The 12,200-nt window shown below is 42.8% G+C and overlaps 1 protein-coding gene across 3 annotated transcripts in view; it reads left to right on the top strand.

Annotated features, from left to right (window-relative positions):
* Positions 1-856: 856 nt before the first annotated feature.
* PRTFDC1 (phosphoribosyl transferase domain containing 1) overlaps positions 857-12,200 on the top strand; it is an 88,362-nt gene continuing 77,018 nt past the window's right edge. The window contains exons 1-2 of one of the 3 annotated variants that reach the window (XM_033100513.1): positions 857-947; positions 7,752-7,858. In XM_033100513.1, the coding sequence (XP_032956404.1) occupies positions 900-947; positions 7,752-7,858 (155 nt within the window). In that variant the 5' untranslated portion in view covers positions 857-899. Of the gene's footprint in view, positions 948-1,438; positions 1,719-4,403; positions 4,490-7,751; positions 7,859-12,200 lie in introns of those variants that run through there. The other 2 variants (XM_033100514.1, XM_033100515.1) reach the window with 2 other exon arrangements.

Raw genomic sequence — 12,200 nt, 5'->3', positions numbered from 1 at the left:
ATGCACTTGGGGAAGGCTGAGATTCGGGCTGGAATTAACAAAAGATTCATAAAATGATTTCTAATCTGAAGAGAATAATTGCTTTAAACTGCAACCTGAAACAATGAAATCCAACCATCTGTTCTTACAAAAAGTAAAGCAGATAACTTGTAAAAATCTTACCCTCTCCTTTCCCCGCCCCCCCTTGCTGAATACGGTTAAGAAGAGGCCCTATTTCAAAGCCCAGATCCTATAATCGCGGTACATTCCAAGGTAAAAGCAATAGCATGGCTCTTGCAAACTCCTGGTTTGGCGGCTCGAGGATTTAAAAACCACATCCGGGAGCGTTTCGTGCACAGCCCTCCCTACTCGAGAACGTCCTAGAATGCAGACTTCTCTTCACGGGTTTACTTGGGATCAAGTGTGCATAAAAATTAGCAGGAAGGACGCCACGACGTTGTTAGCCTGACAGCTGGGAAGACATACTTAGGGAGGCCGGGGACAAGAGAACACTTTCTCTTCCGGTAAAAATCGAGCCGCGGGCAACCACTTTCTCCCGAGTCCCATGGGGGCGCGGACCAGGAGAGGTCCCCAGCTCACAGACGGGCGGCGGCGGCGGCGAGGGACGCGCCCGGGGCCTGAGCTCAGGTGGAGCAGGCGCTGCTCCGCGACTGCTCCCGGTGTCCTCACCCCGTGGACCAGCTCCGGGAGGAGATCGGGGAGGGGGCGCCGTGGCGGAGGCGCTGGAGCCCAGCCAGACACCGGTCCGCCGCGCGCCGCGGCTTTCCAGCCCGCGGGCTGGGGGCGGGGCGGCCCCACCCCATCCCGAACCAACCCCGGTCCCCAACCCCCCCCCCGCCCCGACCCCTCCCAGATCCTTCCCGCGGCCTTCTTCCCTTCCCGCTTTCCCCAGGAGAAACATGGCCGGGAGCAGTGAAGAGGCGCCAGACTGCGGGCGAGGCGTAGTGGTAAATGCAAACTCCCGATTATTTCGGGCCGAGTCGTGCGCTCCCCGCGCTCTCCCTACCCCTTCCTTCTTGGCACCCTCCTCTTAGGTTCAATGCCTGAAGTGCATTCGGGTGAGCGTGGGCCGGCCACTGCTTTGTTCTTCCCTCTCCGCGAGGATCGCTTTCGTCCTCAAACCCAGCCCTCCCCTTTCCGCTCCTCCCCGCGCAATCTGACCAAATACTTAACGTCCCTTCACCCGGTGTTCTCAGTGTCCCCCTTCCGCCTCAACCCCCGACCCCCGGCCAGGAATCCGCTACTCCAGCGTTAAGCCTGTGTGGTGCTGGGTCCCACACCTGCCAGCCGCCAACTGTCACCCCTGGGAGCAGCGTGGGTCTGTGAAGACCCCCGCGGGCTACTCTTGGGGGCCTCCTTCCCTTTGTGCTTGCTCCTGAGTCCTCTAGCCCGGGCCTCACATTTTGTTATCCAAAAAGATACTAAGGATTCTTCAAGGCAGCTAAAGTAGCTCAAGTGGATGGAGTTTGAGCTTTAAAACCTGCGCTGGGACCCTATCTGTAGGGGTCTCTGCCCAAGCTTTAGACAAGCTAGTGCCTCTCCAGCGTCAGTTTCCCCGTCTGCAAAAGGACCACAGCACCAGAGGCCCGCTGAGCGAATTGGAGAGGACGTGTGTAAAATACCAAGTTGTGGGTCCCGACGGTAGGATGTAGGATGAGTTCCCAGACCAGAGCCTCTGTACCCTTGGCAATCCCTTGAGGAGTCAGCCAGCCCAGCGGGTACCCATCTCTCAGTGTCCTGGATTCAAATCTGGTCTTGCCCTGGGGCCAGCAACTTCTGCTCATGTCTCCCATGGAGAATGGTTTCTGGAAGGTGGTGATTATTACTATGTCAGGTTTAATGTAGAACAGTGGTGAGGGTGGCAGGTGGGGCTAATTTACTACATTAAGATTCTTTTTTCAGAGATCAGCCTGTAATTCACGGATAATCTATGATTATGAATGGACTGAATGAGTAAATGGGCTGCGGAAGAAAACACCTCTTACTCCAACAGAATTATTTGGATTGAAATGTGTTGCTCAGTCCTTAATTTAACAGCAGGGCAGTTCCTTCTTAAAGGATGAGTTCATTCATTCGACACATTTGATGGTTCTGGGTTCCAGGCCGTGTTCTGGGTTCCAGGAACACAGCAGGGAACAAGACAAAGCCCTGTCTTCATGGAGCTTACGTTCTATAGAAAGGTCCTAGGCAGGCACTGTGAAAGCAAATAAGACAATTTCAGATAGTGATATATGCAATAAGAAAGAAAGAGGAGAACAAAGAGTGGTTGGAGAAGGGCTGGGGAGCACTACTTTTGCTCAGGTGGTCAGGATGTCCTCTTTTCAGTGACATTTGAGCCAAGATCTGAAGGGTAAGCAGGGGTAGCCTCCCTGGAAGCCGAATACTCCAAGACGGCACATACCAAGTGCAAAAAAATCATTACACCAAATCCTGAGAAGAAATCATTACACCAAATTTATGGTTTAAAAAACACTCCAATTGCCACGGAGAGAGAGGCTGGTCAGGCCTGGGGTTGTGGGAGGGATGAAAATGTAAAAAGGGAAATAAATTCAATTCTGGACAGATTGAGTCTGTAGTGCACATAGGGCCCACAGGTCAGGATGCAATATAGGCAATTTGAAATTCATATTTGGAATTCAGGAGAGTAATTGGATAGATTTGAAAATCATTAGCAAATAGAAAAATATCTGATACTTGGGAGTGGATAGGGATGCCCAGAGAAAATGGGGAAAAAATGAAAAAGTACTGTTAAGGGTAGAAACCTGGAAAGTCCCAAATATAAGAGGCAGAGTTTCCAGGAGAAGCCAGATAAAGAGACCAAGAATGAGTAGCAAAGTAGTAGAGAGCAGGAAGGGTGGTGGGTGCCCAGGAAACAGTGTTTTGTGGCGCCGGGGGTGGGGAGGACACTAAGAGATTATCAAGAGTATCAGATACTACAGAAAGAGTTAGCAGGACCAGGATGGAAAAGTGGCCAGTGGATTGAACAATTACAAAGCCATCTGTAAGAAAAAAAGCCATCCCATCAGTAGAATGGTTAAAATACAGCACTATTATTTAATAATAGGTCCTCTTAAAAAGGAGTGAGGTAACTGTGTGACTAATAGGATAGGTAGATTGTTAAAGTCTAAAAAGCAAATGATGGAAGTGTAAACAGCCCAATCTGTGTCCAAAAAAGCCTTCAAAAACAAGGCAGCTTTCTGAAAGATGCAGGAAGGTAGTGAGAGGGCCCACCAAGGCTGGAAATAATGTAGAAGGGAGATAGTTCCTGCATGTCTGTCCTTTTCTGCAGTAGAATGCAGGATAATTAGATTAACCTCCAGTTGGATATAGGCAGGCGAGGCAAACCGAAAGGGAGTTCAAGGTGCTGATGTGATTCATGTGTGGGATTCTTGGAACCAGAGCCGAGGGGTAGGACTCCATATCTTTCTGATGGTGGAGGGGTAGATGTGAGCCTGGGATTGGCAGCAGCCATGGTCACTGCCTGCAAGAGAGAGCAGGGGCCCAGAATACGGGACTCCGCCGCAGAGAAGAGCAGAGGTTCACTTTTTATGTTTCCAAACTGGTTTTCTCCCTGGGGAAAGCCACTTGAAAAATAATGCAAGAAATATTCTAAGCAAGAAAGTATTTTTAACGACTTAGAGAAAAGGTTTTCAATGTATCTTCAAATGAGACAAAAGACTTGGAATGAGTTCTGGGATTTGATGTTGTGTGAAATGGCTCAGTTAATGTGTTTGTCACTTCCCCAGCTTGGCCGTGTTTTTGTGTCTTTGAACAGAGAGAGCATTGTTCTGAATAAACTTAGAGCATGTTATCTATGATACTGAAACTATTTAAAGACTTCTTGTTTTGATTTTTTTTAAAAGCAGATTAATAACATAATTATCTACAGTTCATAGCAATCTCCATTCCTAATGTTTAGGACTTACTTACAATGCAATTTGCATGCACCATTAAGGATAACAAAGTAAACCAGTAGTTCTTTTATCTCTAATTGTGTTTTATCTCAACCAGGAAAACTTACTATTTTAGACTCTTTGGAAATAAGGCCAGTTTGGATTATATAATAGTTTTAGAGAAATGTATGTCTTCTACTTTTAAATTTACAGCTTCACCTAGAGTAATAAGACTTTGGCAAGTATGTTGGAGGCACTTCTTTAAATTAATTAAAATGTGTAATTTGTAAGTAAACTATTGATGTTTCAGCGGATATAAATGGTTAACGTTTATTGCATGAGTACTATAGACTAAGTATGGATAAAAGAACTTTATATCCATTATTTTTCTTATTTAATTCTCACAGTAACCATATGGGGCAGTCACTGACTCGCCTTTACAGATGAATACACTGGTACTCAGAGACATTCAAGTGCCCAAGTTCTCACAGTTAGCTCCCTCACCTCTAGGTGTGTGGGACTTCTAAGTCCGTGCTCTTAACCATTACTCCTTCTGCCTCTGAGCTGCGGATTACCACTACAGTTTTTATCTATAGGTTGGTTTATGTCACTTTCTTATCATTTTTTCCTTTTTGGGGGGCATCATTTATTAAGCAGTTATTTTACACCAGGAAATGTACTAGGAACTTCAAGTACATTATCTTTTCTAGTCTTAGTCCTCATAACTACCCTGTATGTAGGTTTTATTGTATCTTATTTAAAGCAGGGGGAAACTGAGTCTCAGAGAGGCTAAGTAATTTCCCTAACACCACAGCTTGTATCAGAGCCGAGCTCTAGGACATGGAGTGGAGAATAGTCTCTGAGATGTCGCCAGAGCAGAGGGCAGTAAAGCATTTGCATAGTGGGAGGAATGGGCACAGAAGACCATCAGTTAATGATGCCACCACCTGGAAGTGCTCCCGGAAGTTGAGTGGGTAGAGTGTGTGGTCTGGAAGGGGAGCCAGAAAGTACTGGTCAGGGTTCTTGTCTGGTCTTTACCTTGGCTTGCCAGTGGATCTTCCGGAAGCTGCCCATGGGCAGCTGGTGGTTCAGCCGCTGTGGTATTATTGATGGTTACAGCAGGCCCCAGGAGTCCTCAGGAGTGGAAACCAAAGTTGCTCTGTGCAAATTCAACAGTTTACACCCAGCCAATTTGCTGGTAGAGGCAGGGCAGATGTGATACTCTTCAAATATGCAGATGACATACACCGTTGGCTGTCAGTCTACCCATGAATTCCCAGAGCCTTGAACAGCAGTGCTCTTTATCAAACGGAGACAAACCCAGGGTGGAGGCTGGAGTTCAGATAGTAGTGGGTAATCTGTGGATGGAGAATGTGTCATTCATTCCCTCTTTTTAACATTTTTGAACACTTACCATATTCCAGGTCAGCGTCCTGGGTACTGGGGATCCAATAATAAATAAGACAGGCAGGGTCTCTGCCAGAGGAGCTAATATTTCAGTGGGAGGAGACAAGACAGAATACGCACGCACACACACCATGTGCCACATCCAGTAGGAATACATGCTATGAAGGAAAGTAAAGCTGGGTACGGAGCTACACGGATGAGTGTGAAGGAGACGGGTGCTATTTTATATAGGTGATCAGAGACTTGAAGGAAGTGAAGGGTAAGCTAGTGGATAGCTGGGGGAAGAGTATTGTAGGCGAAAGAAATGGCAGGTGCAAAGCTCTTGGGGCAGAAACATGCTTGGCACATTCAAGGACCAGCAAGGAGAACAGTCGCAGCAGCAGAGTGAGGGAGGAAGAGAGGGAAGCCAGGTGAGGACTCTGGATTGTGCTCAAAGTGAAATGGGAAGCCCTTGAAAAAATTGCAGCAGAAGACTGCTGTGATACTATGCACATTTGTAAAGGAGCACTCCAGCTGCCATGTGTGGCCAGGGGGTGTGTGCCAAGGTGGAAGCCAGGAGGTGAGTTTGGCAGCTGTGGCAATAGTCCCTGGGGAAATGATGGTGGCACGGATGGGGGAGGCAGTGGAGATGCTGACAGGAGGTCCTGGTTCCATTTTCAAGGAATTGATGATAAGAGTTGCTAATGGGGTGAAAGAACGGAGTGGACAACAACTCCAAGGTTTTGACCTAAGAACTGGGAAAATGAGTTGTCCTTTGCTGGGAGGAAAGGATAAATTTGGGGAGCAATACTCACAGGTTTCATTTGGCCGGCATTCCAGAACTTGGGGAGCACGTGTGGGGTAGAATGACCTTCCAAAATCTGAGCAAAAAGAGAACTGGTTTTAAATCCCTAATGAGGAGAAGAATGGAAAGCAGGAGAGTGTCCCAGCATTCCGTGAAGTTCAGATGGGTTCTAAAACAACAAAAACCAAACCAGACTGAGGGAGCCAGAGGCTGGAAGGGACAGGAATCTAATCAAGGAACCTGAATGGGAGCCTTTGGGAGACTAGATAGCTGTCAGGGGCACCAGGGATTTGGGAGAGAAGATCAGAGAGCAGAAACGGGCCTCCAGAACGAAGTGGGGCCTGACCTGAGCTTCCACAAAGGGAGCTGAGCTTGGAATACAGAGGTTGAGGGGGAAGAGAGAGAGAGGTTTGTAGGTGCAAGACACATGAACAGAACACAGCTGGGAAGGATCATGACTTGACTGAAGAGCAATCTGCGGATGGAAGGGGATGGTGAAGGGAACGGGACGGGAAAATTATGATAGTCTGCATTAGGAGGGGCCTCGGAAGCTCAGTAGAGGCGTCTGATGGAAGTGTGCAGGAGTAATAACGAGAACCAGAACCTGCAGGGCAGCCACAGTACGGTTTGAGAATGGGTAATACCTTCGTGTTGCATCCTTCCTTGATCCGAAAGTCACAGTAATACCTTCAGCTTTGTTTTCTTTCCTACCTCTACTGCTTGAACCACACAACTTGCACATCCCATCCTAAGCAAGAGGAAGGCTTGCTAGCAGTCTTCCTACTACAGGAATAGGCCACTTTTCTGGAGCAACAGTTCCCCAATAAGACTGACTTCAGTACTGACCATAGTACATCCTGTAGCAGTTTTTACTAGAAGGACCAGGTGACTCAGAAGTTTGGGTCTACATTAATCCCGGGAGACTTGTACTTTTAATAGGTTGTCTTTCCCAGGCCGATGAGGCATTTACATGCCTAGAAATGTAATGGTATATACTATGTTTCCCCGAAAATAAGACCTAGCTGGACAATCAGCTCTAATGCATCTTTTGGAGCAAAAATTAATATAAGACCCGGTATTATATTATATTATATTATATTATATTATATTATACCCGGTATTATATTATACCTGGTATTATATTATATTGCATTATAGTAATAATATAAGACTGGATCTTATATTAATTTTTGCTCCAAAAGACACGTTAGAGCTGATTGTCCGGCTAGGTCTTTCGGGGAAACACGGTATAATATAGTAATGTATGATGATACTGTCTCCATTAATATAATTACAAACATGTTATATATATTCATGTTATATTCATGCTAATTTTTATAATTTAGATATGTTATATAGTTACACATATGCATTCTTAGAAACAATACTATCAAGTTAGCTATAAGACACTGAGTTTATATTTTTATTGCATGATGTCAAGTTTTAGGAAGGGAGTACGTACTCTCTCACTTCAGCTGTAGGTCCTTTATCAGGTTATGTGAAACAAATTACCTTGTCCCACTGAGCTTTTCGTAAGTTGACAGAATATAATGTAATGCCATATTGATTGTCAGACGTAGTCTGTTTTTCAAATGATACTCTTTTTGTGTATTTGTTTTCAAAATTTCCAATGAAAAATATCATAACCAAAATAATTTGATTCACAGATTATGGACGATTGGCCGGGGTATGACTTGAATTTATTCACATACCCACAGCACTATTATGGAGATTTGGAATATGTCCTTATACCTCATGGCGTCATTGTGGACAGGTGAGTGTTACTTCCTGTGTCGGTCTTAGTCCTGTGCTGGGCTGGCTCTCGTGTGAATCAGGCAATAAATTTTACGACCCTATTCCTGAGTCACTTTTATATAGCAGTGAACAGAACTTTTGTAGGACAGAGAATTTGGAATAAAAAGAATCTGTGCTTTATCTGGAACTGTTTACATTTGTCCAGGAGAAATGGTAAGAAGGATATACATACATAAAGTATGACATTACAAGTAACAGCCTCAAGATAACAATGTCCTGTACAAACTGATGAAAATGGGAGATGGGAAAGCATTGCTTTTCACCTGAGCACCTTTGTCTCACATTTTCCACAGACTCTTGAGTTAAGAAGTGACCTTTGCTTTCATAGGACACACCCTAAAGCCCTGGCTTTTCCTGCAACTTGCATTTATTTCAAAGCAAGTAATGTATCAGAGATCACCCAGTCTGTACAATTATATTTTCCAGCCAGTAATAAAGTTTTGGGAATAGGTATATGTGCAGCTTTAAAAAATCTGTACAGAACTATTTCTAGAATATGATTTCTACTTATTTCTGACCCATCTACATTGATATCCTCTGGCTGCTTCCGAGCCGATTGGCTTTCCAAAAGCCAACATTTTCTCACCTGTTGTAAGCCCCTAAATCACCCCCACTTGTCCCTTGATTTTCAGAGAGCCCCCTCCAGTTCAGGCTACCACAAGATCAGGATTTATAGGTCATACCCCTTGCACAAAACAGCCCTCATGCCCAGACTATTACCTTTCCAGGACCTTTGACAAAGGTCAAATACTTAAGCCTTCACATTTATGTGGAAAGCAAGCTTTGTGTATTTCACAGTGCCTTCCCAGGAATCTTAGAGATTCTTCAGAGACCCAGAAATTGGGATGGTGGGGGCAGTACTGGGGAGTAGGAGCAAATGGAGATTTTGGGCCCTGCTCTACCCTTTCCTTAAACCATCGTGCTTCTGCCTCTACATGTGTGTGTGCACGTGTGTGTGTTATATCTTTGAGTTAAAATTTAACTATGAAATAGGCCCTCCTCCAAAAGAAAGTTTGAAAAACATTAGGTGGTCACTATTCCCAAGACATTATCTTTCCATCAATTTCTATCTGTAAGCAAAAGGAAATATCATTCTTTCACTCAAATTCTAAAATTTTCCATTGTATGTTCTCTCAAATTATAATATATTATTAAAATAAGGTCTAGCTTGGGTTTTCTCACGGCCTAAGATGACTTTCTGTGGAAAAAAATTCTGATCCTCAGAGGGATAAAACAATTTTGTGATCAAATAAATTTGGGAAATTTTGTATCTCCCAAGTTGCTTAATCTCCCTGTTGACAATTCATATTAAATATATAGAAATTCCTGAACAAAGAAAGAAACCTGATTGACTTTAACAATTAAACCAACTGAAAACATACACTATTTAATTGTTGATTCACCAGTTGATGGACATTTGGATTTCTCGTTTGGGGCTATTATGAATAATGCTTCGATGAACATTCACGCATAATTCTTTGTGGGGGCATATCTTTTCATTTCTCTTGGATGGATTCCTTTGAGTGGAATTCTAGGTTTTATGTTAAGTTTAAGAAACTGCCAATTATTTTCCAACGTGGCTGTATATTTTACGTTTCCACCAGCAATGTATGAGGTTTCCAATTTCTCCACATACTTGCCAACATTTAGCATTGTCTGTCCTCCTTCCTGATTATAGCCATTCTAGCAGATGTATAATTCTATCTCATTGTGGTTTTAATTTGCATTTTCCAAATGATTAGTGTGCTTGTTAGCTATTATATGTCTTCTTTGGAGAGATGTCTGTTTAAGTTCTTTTGCCAGTTTTTTAAACTGACTTGTCATCTTATTGAGTTGTAAGGGTTCTTTATATATGTATACTTGATGCAAGTCCTTTATCGGATATGTGATTTGTAACTATTTTCCCAGTCTGTGTCTTGTCTTTTCATTTTCTTATTGAGAAATAATGTTGGATGGAGAATTCTATAAACATCAATTAGGTCCAGTTGATTTATGGTACTGTTCAATTCAGCTATATCCTTACTGGTTTTCTGCCTGTTGGATCTCAATTACTGAGAGAAGGGTGTTGAAGTGTGCAACTGCAGTAATGGCTTCATCTATTTCTCCTTGTAGTTCTATCATTGTTTTGACTCCCTGTTGTTAGGTGCTTACATGTTAAAGATTGTTATGTCTTCTTGGAGAATTGACCTTTTTATTATTATGTAATACCCCTCTTTATGCCTGATAATTTCCTTGCTCTGAAGTCTGCTTTGTCTGAAATTAATGTAGCAACTCTAGCTTTCTTTTGATTAATGTTAGCATGGTATATTTTCTACATCCTTTTACTTTTAGTCTATCTGTGTCTTTATATTTAAAGTGGATTTCTTCTAGACAACGTATATTAGGATTTTTTTTAATCTACTCTGACAGTCTCTGCCTTTTAATTGGTATACTTAGACCAATTTAAAGTGATTATTGATATAGTTGGTTTAATATTGACCAACTATTTTGTATGCATTGCTCTTATTCTCTGTTTTTGTTTTTCTTCTGTCTTCCTCTCTGTGAAATATGTCTCCCCCACAATGTGTGGCCTCTGATGATGTGCAGTTTATTTTTCTTGTTTTTATTTTTAAGCCTCCTTACTAGGGTTCACCCCTCTGTCTGAATAGCTTAGTCTTCAGCATAAGGTTGGTTAGCGATTATACTCAGGCACCTTGAGCCAGTAAAGCTTCCACTCTCTGCTGATAAATGTATGGTTGGCAGGCACGTTCAAATTTCCGGCCTTTTTCAAGTCTTCCTTAGCTTTTACATTCTACTGGGCTTTCATGTGTCTCTTCTGCACATGCTTACACACTCCATCATTCAGGGATGTGTGCGTGGTGTGGGCCCACTCTAGTCTCTTCTGGGCATGCACATAACTTCTGGTCAATTAGGGATCTGTGACGAGTTTATTGTTTACCCCTCTCCTGTGACTCTAACCTCCCAGAATTCCCTGTCAAATCCCGGACTGGTCTAACCAGTTAGTAGTTGCTCAAACAGGACTGCAAATACAGGAAAGTGGAGCCACTGGCCCTTCCTGTTCACATGCTCCCAACATGGCCATTTTAGCTGACAGTGCTCCCAGCCAGGTGGGTTCCCTCTGGCAGTGGCCCACTCTGGTTGAGCTACCTTGTTGAGCAACAGAGCTGATCGGGGAGGGACACAACGGGGCATTCATGGGCAAGAATGCCACAGACTTGTCCTGTTTCTACCCAGTGTTCAGTGATTTCATGAATAAATCATTCTCAGTTTGTTGTATGCCTTTGGTTGATTCCAGAGTGCTTGAAATGGTTGTTTTTGACAGTTTTGTCCAGCTTTGTAGTTGCTGTTTGTGGAGAGGATGTGCTGACCTCCTCACTCCATCAGGATGGAAACGGATGTCCCTGTTTGTAGAATATCTGGCATACTGATGTACATTTTTTGATGATCATATTCTGAGAAACATCTCCTGAAACCATGGTTGCCACTTTATATGTGTATGTATATATGTGTGTATGCATATGTATACGCATACTTATATAAAACATATATAATAGGGTAAAAAAGGTGAAGGGATTAAGATTAGTACAAATTGCCAGTTATAAAAACAGTCACAGGTATGTAAAGTACTGCACAGGAAATATTGACTATATAGTGAATAATGCTGTACTTTGTAATTACTATGTGTGGTGTCAGGTAGGTACTAGAATCATCAGGGTGATCAACTTGTAAGTTATATAAATGTCTAATCACTGTGTTGTACACCTGAAATTAATATAATATTGTATCTCAACTGTAATTGAAAAAAAATTTTTAATTAAACATTTTTTAATTAGAAATAAAATAAAAATAAAAGAAACATCAAATCATATAATATATAAAATGCATTATGCAATTATATATTATATATGTAGATCACATGTAATATGTTTTATATATACATATGTCTTCAGATCATTCGATTTTTTTTTTTTTATCTATTTGAAGTCTAATTCAACTTGAGGTGCCAGTGGGAATTTTTAAAAAATGTACCTTAGATCCTGCGTTCAAGGTTTTAATGTATGGGTGTGTGGTCAACGGACTTATACACATGAAGCAGTTAGAAAAAAACACAATGATAGTTCCAAATTAGGTATTGGGTGCCAGCCCAATCATTGCATAACTCGGAGGCATCATTCACATCTTGTTCCATGGAAATGCTGTCTACTGGAACTGTACTCTGGGGCACCTTTCACATAGGTAATGTACTATCTTTGTCAAATATAAAGCAAATGTTATTCTTTTGATAGTTGCCAAGGGCTCCT

The sequence above is a fragment of the Rhinolophus ferrumequinum genome (genome assembly GCF_004115265.2).
Source record: "Rhinolophus ferrumequinum isolate MPI-CBG mRhiFer1 chromosome 5 unlocalized genomic scaffold, mRhiFer1_v1.p scaffold_110_arrow_ctg1, whole genome shotgun sequence".
NCBI classification, from domain to species: Eukaryota; Metazoa; Chordata; class Mammalia; order Chiroptera; family Rhinolophidae; genus Rhinolophus; species Rhinolophus ferrumequinum.
Note: the sequence above shows the minus strand (reverse complement) of the source record. Positions and strands in the feature narration are given on the sequence as shown.